This window comes from Styela clava, chromosome 6, assembly GCF_964204865.1.
Source record: "Styela clava chromosome 6, kaStyClav1.hap1.2, whole genome shotgun sequence".
Taxonomy (NCBI): domain Eukaryota; kingdom Metazoa; phylum Chordata; class Ascidiacea; order Stolidobranchia; family Styelidae; genus Styela; species Styela clava.
The window spans coordinates 19991207-20013889 of record NC_135255.1 but is presented as its reverse complement, the minus strand read 5'-3'; the positions used below and the strand labels follow the sequence as shown (position 1 = coordinate 20013889).

At 35.2% G+C, this 22683-nt stretch overlaps 2 protein-coding genes across 3 annotated transcripts in view; both read right to left on the bottom strand.

The window, feature by feature from the left end:
• The window catches only part of LOC120328600 (uncharacterized), a 95698-nt gene that overhangs the window by 28918 nt on the left and 44097 nt on the right, over window positions 1–22683 (bottom strand). The window contains exon 1 of one of the 2 annotated variants that reach the window (XM_078113553.1): window positions 13495–13632. The exons of the other annotated variant lie outside the window; for it this stretch is intronic. The gene's annotated coding sequence lies outside the window, so the exon portion shown is untranslated. Of the gene's footprint in view, window positions 1–13494; window positions 13633–22683 lie in introns of those variants that run through there. 2 annotated transcript variants of the gene reach the window in all.
• Window positions 3343–4476, bottom strand: LOC120332053 (caspase-14-like). Its single transcript, XM_039399255.2, has one exon. It carries the CDS (start codon window positions 4474–4476, stop codon window positions 3343–3345), a length of 1134 nt encoding a protein of 377 aa, XP_039255189.2.

Sequence of the window (22683 nt, the reverse complement as noted above, 5' to 3'; positions counted from 1 at the left end):
CCCCATATGTACAAATCGATCCTTATGTTTTCTTGCTTTTAAAATATTTGTTTCCCATTTTGAACACTTCACTAGCACTCGTAGGATTCGAAATAGGTTCACAAAACGATAATTTCCTCATCCCTTCAATCATCACTCATAAATTTAATCGCCCATTTTACATAAAGCTGTGTAAAGGGACGGAAACCTATGGGAAGGGTGTATATTCACATGGCTAACACAGACAGTCCCCAAACTCGTAATAGAACTAAAATAAGGAAAATCAGAATAAAATTATGGCCTAACCCTAACCTGGTGCACGTATTACAGGAGTACTATGAAATATGCAAGACTAAATAGTCGACTGCACTAAGAAACATTAGTGTTTTTATCAAGCTGTATGCTAAACGTTATAAGGACAGTTGATAAAGTGCCAATTACTCGTTTGTGTGTATAGCGATATAGACTCAAATCAGAATGTACCGGTATGTGACGAAACACGAAAATGATTACTTGACTTTATATAACTTCTAGTTTCCCTACAGACTCCTAAAACACTTTCTAGGAAACCCAAATAAAACTGCTAGTATTAAACAAGAACAACAAAGTATTTGCATTTTCACTTATTAATATTATTGAAAACTTCTCAAATAGTTTGATTCATATAGATTGCATTATCTGATTAGATAAGATGCTGATGAAACATATCAAAAAAGTGTGCGGGGATGTAATTATGTAACTAGAGTCAGAGTTATACAATTTCCGAAATCTAGTAGTGGTTAATCTAAGGCAGGGCAATTACTTTCTTAAGTGGGCCCCTTACAGATAATAGACTTTGTTACTGGGCCGGAGGTTTCAAAACTCAATATGAAATTGAAAATGAAATATTTATATCGAAACTTGGTTCCCTGCGACTTCCCTTCCCCAGTGAAAAGGTGTGTTTAATTTTATTTTACTTTTCCGTATGTTATTTTTCTATAGAATGGAAAAAATAAACTTGACTATGGAAAACAATTTATTTACAAAAATCTAGAGCAGATAACATTTGTAAGCCTACTCATTGCACTAATGTAATACAATATTCATTTGTTACATGAGAAATGTACATCCATAAAAGCTATAATCAAAATTTCAGCAGGCACAAGTGGGCCAGATGAAACATTTCAGTGGTATGAAGCCATTTCGCAGGTCGTAATTTGCTCAACACTGATCTAAGGAATAATTCCTGGTGGAAACTACCGTATTTTACGATCCATAAGGTGCACCGTCAATAAATTTCTCAGATTGGGTTTTAATTCATACATAAGGGTATGGTACTTGTTTTGAGCGTGGAAAATAAAGCATTATCCAATCCACACAATGAGTGCCAAGGTTGATGGCACTGGCTTATAAGGCACACAATCAATTTTTAAGAGAAGAAGTATTTAGAGGGCGCCTTATGGTCCATAAAATATTGTATTAGGTTTATTTAACTTTTACAGACTATAAATTAAAGCTTCCATACTAAAAATAAAAGTTTTTTTGCTTGAAATATGATGTTTTTTAATTCGGGGGTCGGGGTAAAAATTTCTCTCAATATGGAGTGTGCTTTTAAAATATTATGAAATTTAAAGTCCGGTGGTAATTTTTGACGTTTCCATGACCATGAAGAAAACACCAATGGGAACTCTTAAAACAGCACCAATGGGAACACTTAGAACAGCAAGATGGGACTTCGTGCCACTAGGGGGCAATAGATAAATTCTTTGGGACCCAAAGGCAATAGCCTTTACTAGGGTATCATTGGTCACTACAATGAATTAAAATGACTTAACGAATAACTGTTAAGAAAAATTGGCACTTCTCCGCGGGCCACCGAGCCACACAATTTATCCTTGTGGGCCGCATTTGGCCCACGTGCTTATAAGGCACATTATTAATTGAAAAAAAAAATAGATTTGGATTGCGCCCCTATGGTCCATAAAATAAGATATCTGAACAGACAATAAATCAAAGCTTCCATGAACAAGAGTATTTTTGATTAAAATATGATGTTCTTGAATTCGATGGTCAGGCAAAAATTTCTCTCATTCTGGGGAGTACTTTTAAATATATCGGAATTTAAAGTTGGCTGGTAATTTTTATGACTCCATGACCAGGATGAAAACACCAATGGGAATGCTCATAACAGCACCAATAGGAACACTTAAAACAGCAAGATGGGACCTCGGGCCCCTTGGGGGGCAACAGATAGATTCTTTGTGGGCCACTCCCACAGACAATAGTCCCCACTAGCTATCATTGATCACTACATTAATTCAAAATTGATTTGCAAATAACGGTTTAGAAACTGCAAAAAGCAAAAATTAGGTCTTTTTGATCGAAGAGCATGGGGCATGCTGTGTTGAGAGTCTCAGAAGGCAGCTATGGATCCTAGAGGTTTAAAATGCACTGGTTAGAGTCTCCAATGACAATTTTTCCATGTGCTATGAAGTGTCTCTTAAAAGGGAGCCACAAGCCATGATAGTTTGAAAATCAATGGCTGATAGTCTTCATCGACAATTTTTTCCAGAACAGGGTTACGAAGTGTTGAGAGTCTTTAGAATGGAGCTATGAATCATGAAAACTAGAGAACCCACAGTTAGATTTCCCAATGACAATTTGTTCTAGCTTGTGGAGGGCCATGCATTGTTGAGAGTCTTTGTTAGGGAGGTACGGATCTTTAAAGTAGGAGAATCAATGGTTAGAGTTTCCCATGACAATTTCTGACAGTACGGGGCCATGAAGTGTTGAGATCTATAGAATGCAGCTACAAATCATGAAAGTTTGAGAGTTAGATTTTCCAATGACAATTTCTTTCAGCATGGAGCGGGCCAAGCATTGTTGAGAGTCTTTGATAGAGAAGCATGGATCTTGAAAGTAGGAGAATCAATGCCTAGATTTAGCGATGACAATTCCAGCATCGGGCGGGCCATGTATTGTTGAGAATTTTTGAACAGACCAACGAGTCATGAAAATTTGAGAACCAATGGGTGATAGTCTCCATCGACAATTTCTGCCAGACCAGGGCAATGTAGTGTTGAGAGTCTTCAGAATGCAGTTTTGAATCATGAATGTTTGAGAACCAATAGTCATATTTTCCAATGACAATTTTTTCCAGCATGGGACAGGCCGTGCACTGTTGAGAATCTCTTAAAGGGAGCCACTGATCATGAAAGTTGGAGAATCACTGTTCTAAAGTCTCCATTGACTATTTCTGCCAGGACAAGGTCATGTAGTATTGAGTCTTAAGGAAACCATGAATCATGTAATATTTACAAGGATAAATCAAGTCTTAATTATTATGCTGCTCTACTTTTTTCTTTACATTTTTTTAAAGCTGGTTTATTGAACCAAATAGAAATCTTTGGTGAGACTGGACTCATAGATGCTCATTGCCTTACAATCCCCCCCTCCTTTCGTGCTTCCCCTCCTGTTTTTCATCCGGTTATTCACGATTGTAAGCATATCAGTGACATGCTTTGTCTTGTAGTACTTTCCGAACACATCAGCAATATCCTTGATCATCCAGGAACCTTCATCATGCCTGAGAGCAGCGAAGTCTTGATGAGTTGCATATACAGTAATGATATCACTCATCTCGGGCATAAGAGGATCCACAGGATAAAGCTCTTCAGTTTTTTGGTGATCTGAAAATCCAATTGCATCAGTACTAACTTTAGGAACTCCTTTATCAATCTTTTCTCCCCTGCAGTATTGGAGAATTAGCAATTTCGGTATATCTCTCAAGTGTTGAGCTTCTTTATTGCCCAAGATTTTTTGAAGTTCATTAGCTCTTAATTTGCCCAAGTCTTCTCCATATAGGATTTCTTCATATTTTATTAGCTTTGTTTCTTGATATTTATCATTTCTCTGTTCTTCCATTGGGACGTATCCTCCATGCGTACTTATAATGACAACGGCATAATCGAATTTTTTTGCTTTCGCGACTTTTTCCAACAATTTTCTCATTTCATCAGCCGTTTTATCGCGATGAGCTTCCCTGTCCACTAGTTTACATCCCAAGGTTTTGCGCCACAATTTTTCCATGTTTTCCAAATCTCTACTACATCCAGGTTCTCTGGAATATTCAGTGCCAGCAAAAGAATTGCTTATAATGAGTGCAATACCTTTTCCGTTTTTTAATGGATAACTGAACTCATCTCGTCTCTTTCCGCCATCAAGATCATCTTGTGCCTCTACCAGTTTTGAGAAATTCGTTTCTGATTTGCTGAAAAAATATTCCTGTTTTAGAGCGGTCAATTTGTCCAGATTTTCTCCAGTTGTGCTCTTCCAATGTTTAACTGTTTCATACTTGAGCTCTTTAGAATCCCCTTCATGATCAGCTTGTAGTTTTTTGATTTCTCTGTCGTTCAAACCTAGTTTCAATCTAGAAAATTCTTTCCATTGGGACTTATGAAATACATCAACTGCATCGTAGATAAACTTTGCATCCGTATTTTTCAAGGTCATTGACATTTTGTATTTTACTGCATAGATCTTAAAGGTACATAATTTCAGAAACACAATTAGTTCAATCTATCTCCTGCCTGCCTGAACTGATTAACTTTTGGAATAAATTTTCAAATAAAGTTTTTAGATTGTGATATAAACGAGGCTGTGAAGTCGGAGCCATATTTTCGAAGTTTCTAAATTTGCCTTTATGCTCAGTTTATAGTTCTTCAAATTTTTCCTTCTTCAAACCTAGCCATTTTCCAAAAAAATCTGGTGCTCCAGAAGTATGTGCACCAAGATAGCGGAAACCGGAACGCTGTATGTGTACCAGGTTAGGGCTAGACCAGTGGTTCTTAAACTGGGGGGCGCACCCACCCTAGGGGGGGCGCGAGATGCTCACAGGGGGGGGGGGGGGGGCGCGAGAGGTCACAAGATGGAATCGTAACATTACATGTAACTGAACAGTCTCCGCGTTCGTTCAAAATACCGGCTTTTCGTGTTATAATAAATTTTTCTGTCTCGTAATAACTACAATATTTCAAAATGTCTCTCTATTTTAATTCATTTGTGTTCAAGGTAACTCGCGGTTGCGGCGACTCACGACAAAATAAACTCATTACCTATCTAAAATACCACGCCAATCCGCGGACATAATAAAGTGTGATCAACTGTCCGATTATATTTAGGTTTTATAAATATTGCACGAATGCGAATTCGTTGTCGTCATTCGAAAGATCTGATATAATATCCCAGAAAGTATATTTAATCTAGTACAATTAAAATAAATGTAAAGTATATTAGTAGATGAAAAATAGATATTCATCGAAATGAAATCCCCGCGGTACGGCTTCTGAGTCAGTCCTCCAGATTACGCCAGTCGTTAAAAGAGCCGACTTTTTCAACGGATATGTAATGTTTTTTTTGTTGAATAAAATATTCAATCCATGATTAATATACTTATTTAAAATGGTTGCTTTATTCATTTAATTGTGATAAATTAAATCTGCGATTGCGTCGATAAAATAAAAGCACCAGTACTCCAAAATAACACGGTAATCCACAACCGTGAAAATGTCGATTACATTTTGTTTTGATTTGTATTCTTGCCAATTTCACCAATATGAGCTGTCCCTGCAACTCTTACTCCGCTCTATCGCAATGCCGCCACTCCATAAATTTCAAGATATCCCCGTTACAGATATTCCTAAGTCTGCGATCCCACGGAGTGAAATTCATATCAAGTCTGTAGTTTGAGAACACTATTGGTGTGCTGCACGCACAAGGAATTTATGAAATTTTCAATGTCCAAGAAAGTGTTTTTAATCTGTCGCGGTCCACCCCAAAACAAAACTCATGGCGTTTTCCGTTTTATTTTTAGTATTTTATAATGCCACTTTCACAATAAAGAAATTTTTAGTTACGGATTCACTTCTATATTCTATCTTTAGCATCTCGTAGCTGATGATTATAAAAAAAATTAACTCGTTTTCCTCAGAGGTGTCATGGTTCCATTCGAGAACAAAAAAAGTAATTATAATCGTCTTCGCGGCACAAGAATACGTCGAGGGAAATTTCGGATTTAGGAAAAATAAACACCGGAATCAAGATTTTTAGGGCCCAAATAACAGGCCACGCTGACGTAAACAATGGAGATTTAAACAAAATGCAATCGCAAACGCCTTAGCGACAACAATTGATTGAAATTTTACGTGTCTTATGTAAACGTTTAAGCAGAAAATACATTAAAGCACAGGTTTATTGTTTGTTTAGTTTTACTTAATAATTAGTTTGACTTTACCAGGTATTGCAAACTGAGCGGAAACACGATAATGTATGATGACCCACTACTATTTGGCTTTATACATACGACAGTAAATGGCCAAGTTGTACTCCGAAGCGTTTTATGCCTAAACAATCTGAGTAATGACGCTATGAGACCAACACTCAGTTATAGCGCCATCTTAATATATAACAACTTGTCCATCACAAAAAAATTTTTTTAAAGCAGAAAGAGGAGGGGCGCGAAGTTTGTAAAATTTTTCAAAGGGGGGCACAGCTCAAAAAGTTTAAAAACCACTGGGCTAGACCATATTTTCAGGTAAAAATACTTCGGGAGTCACTTGAATAGTTGCCGAACCTGTAAAAGAACTAAACTAAGGAATTGGAATTGGAATAAAATTATGGCCTAATCCTAACCAGGTACACATACTACTTTCGGGTGTCCGCCATATCTGTGCGCATACTTCTGAACCGCCAATAATCCTTCCACTAAGATTCGTGAAATATATCTGTTACATTGTGAGTCCCAAGTCATCCAAGCTTGATTTAACCCTTTTATTACCGGTTTATAATAATGCACATGGAAGTTAAATTTTTTTTTGAATTATAATTTATTAATATTGTATTTACGCAATACCCCCCGTGTACATACCGTCATTTTGCTTTTCATCATACTTTAAACATACTTTTTACATAAAATCAGCTACACGTCCCTACTACCAGCCGTCTGAAAATTTCTGACTGCAGTGCCAGACATGCTGGCGAATGAATATATAATCTAGCTATGCAGGTAGAATACTACTTTGCCCATCCCAATGCTTTTTCAGCAGAAATATTCAAGCTGGGTATTAAAAGGCAATCTCAGGGAGGTATGTGCCCCGATGGAATTCCTATTTAATAACTATTTGCCTTTGGGCAATGTCTCCTCACATTAGACCAATTTCAGTTGGCTTGAGATTTAATAATGTTTGGTTTCTGATAAAGTTTGTTTGTTTAAGAGAGAGCAACGATGCTTAAATGTGTTTGTTTTCCATTTCATAGCTTTTTGCAAGTAAAAGCTCAATTTTATAGCAGAATGAACAAAGAAATTGAAAAAGTTAAGTTTTCCAGTATGCCAAATTATTCAATTGTCCAGTTTGAAAATTGTCCTGCCTAAACTGATCAATTTCTGGAATAAATTTTCAAGTTTTTTATTTTCAAATAAAGTTTTTAGATTGTGATATAAACAAGGCTGTGAAGTCGGAGCCATATTTTCGAAGTTTCTCGTAGCTGATGATTATAAAAAAAATTAACTCGTTTTCCTCAGAGGTGTCATGGTTCCATTCGAGAACAAAAAAAGTAATTATGATCGTCTTCGCGGCACAAGAATATGCCGAGGGAAATTTCGGATTTAGGAAGAATAAACACCGGAATCAAGATTTTTAGGGCTTAAATAACACGCCACGCTGACGTAAACAATGGAGATTCAAACAAAATGCAATCGCAAACGCCTTAGCGACAACAATTGATTGAAATTTTACATGTCTTATGTAAACGTTTAGCAGAAAATACATTAAAGCATAGGTTTATTGCGTGTTTAGTTTTACTTAATAATTAGTTTGACTTTACCAAGTATTGCAAACTGAGCGGAAACACAAGAATGTATGATGAACATTACTATGGCTCATTACATATGACAGTGAATGGCCAAGTTGTACTCCGAAGCGTTTTATGCCTAAACAATCTGAGTAATGACGCTATGAGACCAAAACTCAGTTATAGCGCCATCTTAATATATAACAACTTGTCCATCACAAAAGCATTTTTTCGAAGCAAAAAGAGGGGGGGGGGGGGGGGGGCGAAGTTTGTAAAATTTTTTAAAGGGGGGCACGGCTCAAAAAGTTTAAAAACCACTGGGTTAGACCATAATTTCAGGTAAAAATACTACGGGAGTCATTTGAATAGTTCCCGAACCTGTAAAAGAACTAAACTAAGAAATTAGAATTGGAATAAAATTATGGCCTAATCCTAACCAGGTACACATACTACTTTCTGGTGTCGGCCATATCTGCGCACATACTTCTGAAGCGCCAAAAATCCTTCCACTAAGATTCGTGAAATATATCTGTTACATTGTGAGTCCCAAGTCATCCAAGCTTGATTTAACCCTTTTATTACCGGTTTATAATAATGCACATGGAAGTTAAATTTTTTTTTGAATTATAATTTATTAATATAGTATTTACACAATACCCCCCTTGTACATACCGTCATTTTGCTTTTCATCATACTTTAAACATACTTTTTACATAAAATCAGCTACACGTCCCTACTACCAGCCGTCTGAAAATTTCTGACTGCAGTGCCAGACATGCTGGCGAATGAATATATAATCTAGCTATGCAGGTAGAATACTACTTTGCCCACCCCAATGCTTTTTCAGCAGAAATATACAAGCTGGGTATTAAAAGGCAATCTCAGGGAGGTATGTGCCCCGATGGAATTCCTATTTAATAACTATTTGCCTTTGGGCAATGTCTCCTCACATTAGACCAATTTCAGTTGGCTTGAGATTTAATAATGTTTGGTTTCTGATAAAGTTTGTTTGTTTAAGAGAGAGCAACGATACTTAAATGTGTTTGTTTTCCATTTCATAGCTTTTTGCAAGTAAAAGCTCAATTTTATAGCAGAATGAACAAAGAAATTGAAAAAGTTAAGTTTTCCAGTATGCCAAATTATTCAATTGTCCAGTTTGAAAATTGTCCTGCCTAAACTGATCAATTTCTGGAATAAATTTTCAAGTTTTTAATTTTCAAATAAAGTTTTTAGATTGTGATATAAACAAGGCTGTGAAGTCGGAGCCATATTTTCGAAGTTTCTCGTAGCTGATGATTATAAAAAAAATTAACTCGTTTTCCTCAGAGGTGTCATGGTTCCATTCGAGAACAAAAAAAGTAATTATGATCGTCTTCGCGGCACAAGAATATGCCGAGGGAAATTTCGGATTTAGGAAGAATAAACACCGGAATCAAGATTTTTAGGGCTTAAATAACACGCCACGCTGACGTAAACAATGGAGTTTCAAACAAAATGCAATCGCAAACGCCTTAGCGACAACAATTGATTGAAATTTTACATGTCTTATGTAAACGTTTAGCAGAAAATACATTAAAGCATAGGTTTATTGTTTGTTTAGTTTTACTTAATAATTAGTTTGACTTTACCAAGTATTGCAAACTGAGCGGAAACACAAGAATGTATGATGACCAACTACTATGGCTTATTACATACGACAGTGAATGGCCAAGTTGTACTCCGAAGCGTTTTATGCCTAAACAATCTGAGTAATGACGCTATGAGACCAAAACTCAGTTATAGCGCCATCTTAATATATAACAACTTGTCCATCACAAAAGCATTTTTTCGAAGCAAAAAGAGGGGGGGCGCGAAGTTTGTAAAATTTTTTAAAGGGGGGCACGGCTCAAAAAGTTTAAAAACCACTGGGTTAGACCATAATTTCAGGTAAAAATACTACGGGAGTCATTTGAATAGTTCCCGAACCTGTAAAAGAACTAAACTAAGAAATTAGAATTGGAATAAAATTATGGCCTAATCCTAACCAGGTACACATACTACTTTCTGGTGTCGGCCATATCTGCGCACATACTTCTGAAGCGCCAAAAATCCTTCCACTAAGATTCGTGAAATATATCTGTTACATTGTGAGTCCCAACTCATCCAAGCTTGATTTAACCCTTTTATTACCGGTTTATAATAATGCACATGGAAGTTAAATTTTTTTTTGAATTATAATTTATTAATATTGTATTTACACAATACCCCCGTGTACATACTGTCATTTCGCTTTTCATCATACTTTAAACATACTTTTTACATAAAATCAGCTACACGTCCCTACTACCAGCCGTCTGAAAATTTCTGACTGCAGTGCCAGACATGCTGGCGAATGAATATATAATCTAGCTATGCAGGTAGAATACTACTTTGCCCATCCCAATGCTTTTTCAGCAGAAATATACAAGCTGGGTATTAAAAGGCAATCTCAGGGAGGTATGTGCCCCGATGGAATTGAAAGATTAAATCTGTGATTAATCAAATTTGATAGTTTAGTTTACAAGCGGAGTCACAAGTCAACCCGAGTCGTGTAGATTTGATAAACAAAAATAAAGTAGAAGTCACATTGACTTTGGTCTTTCATTTCGTTGAAAATCAAAATTACTTCGGAAATTAAATAATGGTTTAATTATAGATTGAGAACATCTATATCGATATTAACACGGCAGAACTTAAGGTTATTACAACATCTTGTGTGCACTGAAGTTCTCAAATGATGGGCGTGGACAGTTTTTAAGGGGCGTGAAACTAATTAAAACTACAAATATCCACTTATTTTCAACAGGTTTTTTGAATAAAAAAACATTTTCCCCTTACTATCTGTTATTTGTAGCTTATTGTTAGCTAGTTATTTTGAGGTGGGGTGCGAGACTTAACAAATCCTAAAATGGGGGGGCAGCTTATTATAAAGTTTGAGAACTACTGAGCTAATGTGTAAATCAGAACTCTTTTTCCTGTAACCACTGACTTGATAATTCATATATATAGAATAGCTCATAGCTGAAATTTAATACCTGTCTACAAGTCATCCTGTCACTAAAAGGGAAAAAATCTTTTCATTATTATCTAAAAATTTAAAATAGATAAAAAGAGCAAGCCAAACTATTGTATTGTTCATCTCAACCTTTCTGCATTTCCTATTTTAACTTAAGGTAAATATACATCAACTTTTCTCTTGAACACAACAAATTTAAAATGGATGCAGTATCCCATATCAGAAAATATCATTAAATGTATTTAAGATATTAAATCTCCTAAACTTTATCATATTTAAGCGTCCTTGTGGCGCAGGAAACATTAAACAAAGAATATGATTGGGATCTATACGTCTCTTGTTAAAGTAGAATTACAAAGCCAATGTATGATAAATAAAGTAATATAAAAGTCAAAAATATTTGCTCTATATCGTAATTAATTTCGCATCATTGTTCTCAGGATCTTTGATCTTTCATTAAACTAATTATCGTAATGTACACAGTTTACTGGGCAGGTCTCTCTGTGTACATAACCATAATTCATATTTTACGACCTAGACCCTGTGGACTTTGATTTATTACCAAATGTAGGGCTCTTTTATTAGTAAAACATGGCTTATCACATCTAGAGGGGGGAAGAAAGTGCGTACATAACCATAAATTATATTTTACAACCTGATAAGCCCTGTGTGGACTTTGAATCATTATCAAATGTGGGGCTCTTCGTTGGTAGAACATGAGCTATGATCAGATATTATATCCTGGGGGGAGAAAAAAGCTGATAAGATGGCTCAATCATATTATGACAACTCACAGCCTCTCGTACGGTTATCAATTAGTGCAATGGTACTCAAAGTCGCAATGTTAGATACTTCCAATCCAATACCTATGCCCACCATCTCACCCAGGATAAGTTTTGTATAAATGCTTGACATGTCTCCACTCTGAACAAGGCTTTATGCAAGCTGCCACTGATGTATAGGGCGTTCCTATTAATTTGAATATTCGGTACTCCTGTAGTATGCGAACCAAGATGGCAGACACCAAAACGTAGTATGTGTACTAGGTTAGGGATAGACCCTAATTCAAGGTACAAATACTACAGGAGTCACTTGGCTAGTCCCCGAACTCGTAATTAAACACATACTACGTTCCGGTGTCCGCAATCTTGATTCGCATACTAAATGAAAACCGAATTTTCTATCTCTTTTCGATTGGCATTGCTTATCTAATTTATTACAAACTGAATGAGGTGTCAGGCAGAGCTGACCAAAACTGAATATTTTACTATTCCAAATACATTCTGCAAAAATATTTTCGAATATGAAATTTTGAACACATTCTAACTTGGCAGCAAGTTCATGTGGAAAATTACATAAATCACTATATCTTAATGGTGATCACATCTAGAACAACACAGCATAATAAATGCCATTGGTTTCTCTGTGTTGATTGTTACCAATTGAGATACTCTGCTAATCAAAATCTCTAATTATTTAATAAAAACGTTCTATACTATATTCGAATATCCAATTCATTTTGGACATCCCTGGTGGCGGGTACGGGATTTTAAAGTGAGATCTTTAACCTGAGGTGGAGCATATCGCAAATCTATACTTCTTACGTCCATTAATGTCATAAGCAAAACTGAAAAGATTCTGTCCCTTCCAAACATCTTACTCATAAGTTACTGCTTGTCAGAGTCTAGGTCAGAATTGAGAACAAATATATAGACATTGGGGTCAAAGGACACATAAAAGTGTTCTTTAATGACATAATAAGTAACTTAGAATCTAAAGCAGAACAGCAATATTTTGAGTGAAATATTAGGTACCACAAGACTCAAAGGGATTTGAATAAAATAAGAATATTGGCCATCTAAAAAATTCCCTTTATTTTAAGCAGTGAAAATTTGAAATAGATTGGTCAAATACCGGTAGTTTTCAAATTAAAAAAATTTTACAGCAAAAACTACAACAATTTAGCAAAACGATCTATTTTGTGTGGCCCTGAGTGGTTGTTTCTACAGAACCTCATTCTTGAGTGAATAAAGTTGAAATATTTCATAAAAAGCTCACTTTTAATTTGTATAGGAATGGTCTGGGTCAGTGGTATTCAACATTATTAGTGGCGCGAAACCTCAATAAAACATTCTGGAGGCTCAAGGAAGCCCTGTATAATAAACACAACTAAAATTGTGAAAGCAAGCATAAAACTAGCAGAACAAAATGATCTTCAAAAAGTAGCAAGTTCCATAATAAAGGTTAACATAATAGATATTTGGATATATTTAAACAATACACATATATTACTACTGGATGAAGAAAAAATAAACAAACTTGACTATGACTCTTGGATTAGAATGTAAACTTGCGAAATCCCAGGAATGGACTGTGGGCATATAAGTGCCCATTTTTATCGTTTTGTTCAATTCATAAAAAGCAAGCAGGTAAAGAAACATCAGGTTTTCAGTAAATTGCTCAAGAATAGAGCAAAATGACGTTGAAAAAGACATATGAATATATGTCTTGCTAACAAATTCCGCAAAATTGTATTTGAAAAAATGTTAAAATTTTTTTAGGGAGGGGTAGGGGATGGCCCCACACAACCATCAGGCTGAGCCTATGACTGCAGAAACCCTGAAAACTACTGGTATATGACAATGGTTACCAACCTTTTCGATATATTCCTCCCTTTGTCCATTTTGAAACTTTCCAGTACCCCACATTGTGCATTGAACTCCGTTTCTGTTTGTTGTTCAATGTAGCGATATTTACGACTTTGACTTTTGTACAGTTTTAATAGTCCATGCTGTATAAAAAATATTTATTACAATAATACCTAAAAAATAAGAAATATTGGTAATTCCACAATAAATACACATAATTTGGACTCTTGCTTCTGTGCATTTTGAATATTTTGTAAAGTGTGCATAAATATGTATTATGATAATACTCAAAAGCACAGAATATAAGTAATACCACAATATATACACATAACTCACACTCTCACTTTTTCGAGGTTTGATTAGTTTATATTGTTACAATAAATACTGAATAGGTAAAGAATATTAGTAATAATACAAACAGTATATACAGAAAAGAATTACCTATCCAATAAGAGGGGCTCCCGAAGTATGCGAACCAAGATGGCGGACATCGGAATGTAATATGTGTACTAGGAAGCTAATTGTGTATTAGGCTAGGTTAATTTTAGGTATAAATACTACGGGAGGCTCTTGGCTAGTATTCGAACTGATAATAGGACTAAAATAAGGAAAATTGGAAAAAAATTATCGCCTAACCCTAACCTGTTACCCATGTTACGTTCCGATGTCCGCCATCTTGGTTCGCATACTTCGGGAGCACCCAATAAGATTCCCCCTAAGAAATATTAGCTCCCCAACTAGGAACCCTGACTCCATGTCTAAATTAATCCCCTAAAACAGATAATATAAATTTCTCTATTACTTATATGAAAATTAAAGAAATTTCTTTTAACACTTGAATTTTTCTGTGTGTGTCTGATTATACCCAAATGTTTCATTAATATAGGACGCTTTATACATAAGTTATGTTCTCTTTGAAATATGTTCCAAATCACATTGTAACTGTCTTTTTTGGGTTATCCTAATTCTTCTTAAAAAAGTCTTGCTATCACTAACGTGTCTGTTCAAGTCCTTTTGAGCAATACTACATACATGTAAAATCATTGCTCTAAAAAAGGGGTAAAAGAGGAAGGGTGTGTTGCTTGTGATAAAAAAGGGGTTAAAATAAAGAGAAAATGCCTTGAAATGGGGTTTTCCACGACGATTGGTCATGGGGAATGAAATTCTATGAATAGATTGAACCCTTGATTGATTAAGTTTTTGAATTAACCCAATGGCTGTCACCTCACCCAGGGTGTAATAATTGAGGAGGGAATATCAAACCGGAAATGTTTCGATACTCATGAATATTAGTAACTACTTACATATCGTTAGACATCAGTGGCTGCTTGTACAGGGCCTCGTTCAGAGCATAAGGCATAAGTAAGCATCATATGAAAAACTTATTATGAATGTATATGATTCAACTTGTATATCTCTGATGTGGTCACAGTTATACGAAAAAAATGGCTCAACTACAAAATGCTAGTACAGCTATGTTATCATGAAAAATCATTTCTAATGGACAGATTTCTTAACAGTATCAAGATACTTGAAGCTAGGCACGTCTGCTCTGTATGTTTAGTACGAAAGTCAAGATATTAGATGAGAAGCAGTGAAACCAAATAATTTTGTGTCACATTTTTCAGAAATGAAATTTTTTAATTTTTTTATTATGGTGTAGTAAGGCATATTACCTTCGCCTCTGGATGTCCAAAATAAAGCGAACATCAAATTGATTTATTATAAATGTTCGATATTTTTCAATTATTGAACTTAAGAGTAAATGAAATTACCATTTTAGGTAATTAGGACTTCTAATTATGACCAGATAAATGCCTACATTTGATTTCATAAAACTGTAAAAAAAAATATAAAAAAAAAAGCATTAAAAAAACTGCACATTACCTTGACCTTAGGATGTCTAAAATAACGTGAATATCAAATTGATTTATTATACATGTTCGATATTTTAAAATTATTGATTTTAACCAAATAATTCTCTACATTTAACTTCATAAAATTGTAAAAAAAACAATAAAATCACTAAAACTACAGAAGCTCTATCTAAAATAACATCTTGCAAGTATTGCTAGCCTTGACAAGACTGTTCAAATAAACGGCCCTTGAAAATATCACATGTAAAATCATTGCTTAAAATATAGTAAAAGAGGAAGTGTGTGCTGTTTGTGATGAAAATGGGGTTATAATAAAGAAAAAAGCCCTTGTACTGGGTTTTCCAAAACAGCTGGTCACAGAGATTAGATTTCTATAAGTAGATTAATTGCCTATCACGCAGGTGTTGGTTGCTAAAGATAAATTATGGCTATGTACACAGAGAGACATGCCCAGTAACTTGAACTGTGTACATTAGGATACTTAGTTCAATGGAAAGAACAAAGACATACTAGGAACATCGAATATTATAATATAATATTACTGCATTTATCATTCATTGGATTTGTATATCAAGAGAAGTATTGCGACAAACTATATACTTTGTTTCATGTACCCTGTGTCACAAGGATGCCTAAATAAAATAAACTTAAGGGAAGGCCAAAATTGAATATTTCATTATTTTGCATGCATTTTAAAATAAAAATTTTTCGATACAGAATGCCAAATTTATTTGCGCTATTGTGATTGTGTCAAGCATAGCTGTGGCAGAGTTTGTCATTATATTTTGCATGTACTGGAGGAGTAAGACGTAAAAGGACAAGAATCAACAATAATGGTGGTTCTCAAACATTTTGAATTTTTCATTGTTATACATTCATCAGTGTGAAAGCCAATACAGTATGTATGTATTGAACACCGTACTTTAAAATCAAAGCCATATAACTGTGTAGTTTATATTCTAATTAACAATATTAAAAAAGCAAATCACAAATATAATGGACAATCTTCACTATAGAACAAATCTTCCTAATAGAACAACACCGTTACATTTCAAATTTGACGAAAAAATGACCACGTAACCAGAGTGCAATAAATTTGATACGAAATGTTGAACTGTTTAGATTCCATGCCTTCTAATAAATAATGATAACTGCTCGTATCAGTGGCCTATAGTGGAGCAAATGATGGCTTGTATTATAAAGCATCGGCTCCCAACTGGGGGCCACAATGCTTTCACTTTACAAGAATCCTTCCCGTTCCTCCTAGTTTCATTGCCTGATAAGGTCATTTCACAGGGTGTTTTCACTTTGTTGAGCATGAATTGTTTGAACATAATGGGATTTGGAATCCTCCTCACAAAAAAACACTATAAATGCCGCTGGAATGATAAACAGGGAAGGGGACATGAGGGCTAAAAACCTACGGAAGGATTAATTGACGATCACTTTTTTTGCTTCAATACGTTACCCTATAGTTCTTTTAAAATTGCTTCCCGTGAAGTACCGTGGTAATTACGTATTCAGTCTTATGTTATTCGTAATGTCACTTCAAATTATACCCATTCCTAACAGCTATTACTTGAAAGCACACCAGATACTGTGGTTTACTATTGCAGTGGGCAATAAAATATGTTTGGCCGAGTTAGCATTAAAATCACTTTTTTTCTTCTGACATCTTTATTTTGAAACTTATTTTATGATGAATTGTTATATTGGGATAATTTGTTAACTTTCAACGTAAGTAGGCTTAGTGGTATCGTCAAAGAATAACCAAGTCCGTCTAAGCTTGGATTTCGAGACCTAGATGAATGAAGAGCATTGCGTCACCTTTCAAACAAGGGTAATCCCGTAGTATGTGTACCCGGTTAAAGTTAGGCCATAATTTTATTCCGATTTTCCTCATTTTAGTTCTATTACAAGTTCGGGGACTGTTTGGTTTGGTGATGTGAATATAATCTCGTTACACAACTTGATGTAAAGTAGGTGAACAAAATTAGTTACCTCCATATTGGTATACATACCTCTGGAGTGCCCAAACAAGACCACATTCATGCTGCAAAATGACTGTGTACCCCTATATAAGTTAGGGAAATAGAAAACAGTTTCAAAAAATATCGGAATTGGGAAAATGGTTTGAATCTTGGGATCCCAAGTTGGAAAAGATAAAAAAACCTGAAAAATGATCTGCCAACAATACAACTATAAGCCAATGGTTTAGTGTAAGTCAAAATTGATTCACAGGATGCTCTGGATGTGAACTCCCCATGAGGCCTGCGGTCCGCAGTTTGAACCTACCTGATCTAGCTAGTCATGAATTGCATTGCATTCTTTAAAAAAAATATATTTTTGTAATAATCATAATAGGACAAAAGCAAGAGAGGAAAACCATTCAAAATGTGTACTTATGCGGATGTAAAACCTGTCGAAAATGATGAGTTACAAAAAGTTGCGTCATGTAAAAATTACACAATACAGACATGACGAAAACAACCCTCTCGGTAATAAATCAGTGTTCCCTGCCCCTCAAAACCTAAACTAGGAAAGCATGGAAAGAATGGGGCATATTATATGTAGGCCTATAAAGAATAACAAAAATAATGAAGAGTTTACTGTAATATTTTATGCTGTATATTTGGCTCACAACTTTTCAAAGTTTCCAAATATTTTATTGGCTTTGATAAAAAGGAAACATTAATACTGACGGAGCGCCGGTATATCACGCGTGCGTGACCATTCCCATAACAAAAAAAACATTCGAGAAATTTCAGAGCATCAGAGAACCGCGCTTTACTAAAGCTAACATAGTAGACTGGTTAGTTATTTACTAACCAGATAACAAAAGATTATTTGAATAGAGAATGGATCAGCTGACTGAAGGAATGCTTTTAAGTAAATAGATATGGCTGGGTTTTTGTTTGAGGTCGATAGGGGTGAAACAAACATGAGAATTCACCCCAGGGTATAAATAGACTGAAAAGTAGTGATTTTCATTGAGATGGGTTGCTTTCCAAAGATTATAATGCGTATACTAAAAACATGTTAGTAGTCGTTATTTTTTTAACTAAATACAAAAGCTATACCTCACAAATAAACAATGTATCAGCTGACTGGAAAGGAGTGCTATTTGGTTCCTGGCAAAGGTAAATAGGGGTGAAGTAATGAAGATGATCTGATTCAGCCTTGACAGTGAATATGATAAAACAAAGAAACTGAAGAAGGATGTAATTGAATGTTTAATCCAGGGGCGTGGCATGTGGACCCCCCTTTTAAAAAATGGTGAAAAAATTTGTTCTGTATAATGCATAATAGCAATTTTTCGTAACTAGAATCGGCTTTCAGACACTAAAGACTTTTGACAACCCCCGTTTTCTGTCTACTTCCTACATATTATTCTGGTACGTTATATAGCTAACGTTTTACCTTGAATGAACTCCAATGACCCCACTAAAATAATAAAAAATGATTATTCATTATTGAATTATTCAGTTATTTTCAGAATACTGTACTACAATACAGTGGCGCAACCAGCGGGGGGGTTACGGGGGTCGTGTCCCCCGTTTGAAATTCTTTTTTTTTATTATTGTTCTACGTTCAAACAACGTCGTTCTACGGTCATAACAATCCGGTGAAAACTAATTTTTTCCAGTGCTTTATCACCTCGACGTAATTTAACACCGCCCGACTTCAATCATACCTTTTTGCTGTTAGTTACGTAATAATCGCTATCCCCGCGTATATGTTTGTATTCGAAAATGGGTTATGTTACCTCAAAAAAGTAGAAATTGCGCGCTGTCGATGCGAATTGAAAGCTACAATAGCATAATGCTATCTCTCTCTCTCTTGTGAAGAATACTCTCGTGCTTCATCATCTTGACGCAATGTAACGCCGCCCGTCTTCATGTTATAATAATGCAGTAGAAGCTCTGAAAATCTGGATACGAAAATTATTTTCGGAAAAATATTGCTTCGATTAACCTAAGATTTTCTACATATGAAAGGCCAAAAACCGAAAACGCCGTACACATCCTACCGCCCCTGTCCACGTTCTGATTTAAAAACATTTCACAATTATTTCATTTTTTATCGCAATCGAAAGCAGCCATGTGTGGCACGGCAATAACTAACAGTCGTCGTGAAAGGTTTTCAATAAACTCCGACTTGAAGTGCTTATAAGACGTCGAGGACGTTTTTGGTTACAAATTTTTTACATTTGTTATCGTATATTTCAATTAGGTCCAGATACGTTGTGCGCCTCGTCAATAAACTTATTAAAAGCAAATCCTGCCCTAATTGTTTTCATCCTCAGTTTCGATAGCTATCGAACTTAACGGGAAATTTTTTAATTTCTTGCAATCTATAAAATAGCTTCTAAATATTATTTGGTTTCTAGCGGAGATTTTATCGTTATCCCGACGTCGTTGATAACAATATCGTTCATTTTAAGTTGGAGGTATTGGTTTATATTCAAAAAATTATAACACATAACATGAAAAATTTAAATCAACGCCGACTCAAAAAGTAAAACACGTTTTTCCATTTTTATTCTCCATTATTGGCGGACGGAAATTTGGGAATCGGGTTTAACTAATTTGATTATGATGACGATGGTAAACAAAAGTACACAAACATACCATACCGTTTTTAGTCGTTATTTCTCTGTCCTTTCTTCTTTCTATGTGCATATTGAGACCATAAAACTTGTTTTATTTTTGAACTCTGCGCTGATTTGAATATTTCATGTCGGCTGTTATGTATTTTTGTTTGTAAATGAATACCGCTAAATTAAACTGAACGATGTTGTCATCAACGCCGGATGCCGACGAAATCCGCGATAGATATTAAATACTATTTAAGAGCTATTTTATACGTGCTAATTTACAAGAAATGAAAAAATTTCCTGTTATGTTCGGTCACTATCGAAACTGAGGATGAAAACAACTAATTAAGACACAATTTGCCGAGGACGCCTAAACCATCTCGACTAAGTTAAAATACACGATAAGAAAATATTTTCAATCAAAAACGTCCTCAAAGTCTTATAAGTTCTTCAAGTCAGCATTTATCAAAATTCTTTCATGTCAGCTGTAATATATTGCTGAACCACACATAGACGACGACGCTAGGATATGTGCGCCCTATTCGGGATTATTATAAACACGAAAAAACAGTATTTGAAGTTTGCGATATTTAAATTTAAATTCGATTTGGACATCCCTGCATTAAATTAGTCAGTTTTTAGTTGTGTTTCCAAAAATTAGTTGTAAATTAAGTATTTTAATTGTCATTATGTCTTCCGGTGAGCTTCAGTTTAGTTTGGAATTTTTTTGGGGTTAGGGTCGGGAAAAGGTCCATTCGCAAGAAGTGCATTTTGTTTTTGGTCTTGACAAATTCACCCAACGAGCAAGGCACGGAACGAGGGAAACACTGGAATTTATTCAAGCCGTGTTTCACTATCCACGAGGCACAAAGCGAGGGAAACGTTGAAAATAATTAACAATTAACTTTTCGTTAGCAATTCGCTGGAATGTAATGAACGGCGTTTTGCTACCCACGAGGTGCATTAATGAACGAGGCCAAGGTAAGCGAAAGACTGGAATTTAATCGATGGCGTTTCCCTTTTAACCACGAGCAATTTATCGTGTTTTAGCGGGGCGACACCTAGTGGCGTTGCGACTTACGTCGTGGTTGCACTGTGTAAATTCCGGTCGGCCCCCCGTTGAAAATGGCCTGGTTGCACCACTGCTACAATATAAACTAGACATGCAGCTGCCTGTATTATTTCTTGTGTCAGTGTTCTCACTTTTGTCACCAATATACAAACTGGTTATGACTTCCAACATTATTTACCGATAAGTCCATGATTCTGGTACAAAACCATTTCCAGTCAATCCACAAAACCAGTCAATTTTGTTTCAAACAATATATTGCACAGTGTTTTCATACACTTTTACATGCTTTTTATGCCACTCCAAAAGTATGTGTACAAATATGTAGGTAACTAATTGTTATTACCTACTTTACATCAAGTTGTGTAAAGGGACTGAAGCCTATGGGTAGGCGGATACTCACTTGGTTAACACAGACAGTCCCGAAGTCATATTAGCACTAAAATAAGGAAAATCGGAATAAAATTATGGTCCAACCCTAACCTGGTACACATACTACGGGAGTACCCTTTTTATAGCAAAATATTATCCTTTACTATTTTTAAATAAGATCAAGTGTCATATTATCTTTTCAAGTGTTCAATCCAACCCAATTTATAATTTGTAACAAAATTATATTCAGTAATTAACTGTGAATTTGAATGAATTTTTGGTCGAAATCTCCAGCATACTGCATGGTGTCAAAAAAATGACGTGCCCCGTTTTTTTAACACACATTAACCACTATTATATTGTAAAATAACATTTTGAGATCAACTGGTGATTTTTGTCTGTTTTCTGGCTGAAATTGTTCAATCCAAATGTACCTACCGACATATTTTGTATATTTACAATTTATAACTTACTTTTTTTGTACGTGTGTGATTTTGTTTTAGGAAAATTTTCTTATAAAGCAATAAACTCAAAGATATCGCAGGTATTATGGTTTTATATTACTAATAATACTAACTTGGGATAGAATTCCCACAATTATCCCTGGGAGAAGAAAGTTGATGTAATCATAATGCGAACCACAGCCTTTCATTCAGTTACCAATCCAAGGCAGGTATGAGATTAGTTAGCCAGTTGTTTGTTTTGATGCTCCAGAAATATGTGTACCAGTATGGCGGTAATTAATTTTGTTCGCCTACTTTACATTAAGTTTTGTAAAGGAACTAAAGCCTATGAACAGAGGGTATATTCAATTTGCTAGTCCCCAAATTCGTAATAGAACTAAAATAAGAAAAATCGGAATAAAATTATGGCCTAACCTGAATTTCAAAAAAAGATTTTCAGAATAATCCTGGAATATGGTTGGAATATTCAATCCAAGTTAAGGTATTCAGTTTTAGTTTTTTAGCTTTATGTTTCATCAGAAAAATCGGTACTCCGGAAGTACGTGTACCAGGTTAGGATAAGGCCATAATTTTATTCGAATTTTTCTTATTTTAATTCTATTACGAGTTCGAGTACTGTCTGTGTTAGCCAAGTGGGATCCCCCTGTCCATAGGCTACCGTCCTTTTATACAACAAAATTAGTTACCTCCATATTGGTACACATACTTCTGGAGTGTCGAAAAATCAGTTGAATCACCTGATTTTGGGGGGGTCCTCTTATTAGGCGAGTATGGTGATTTTCATTTTTTGATGTCGCCTTATTATTGATACCGGAC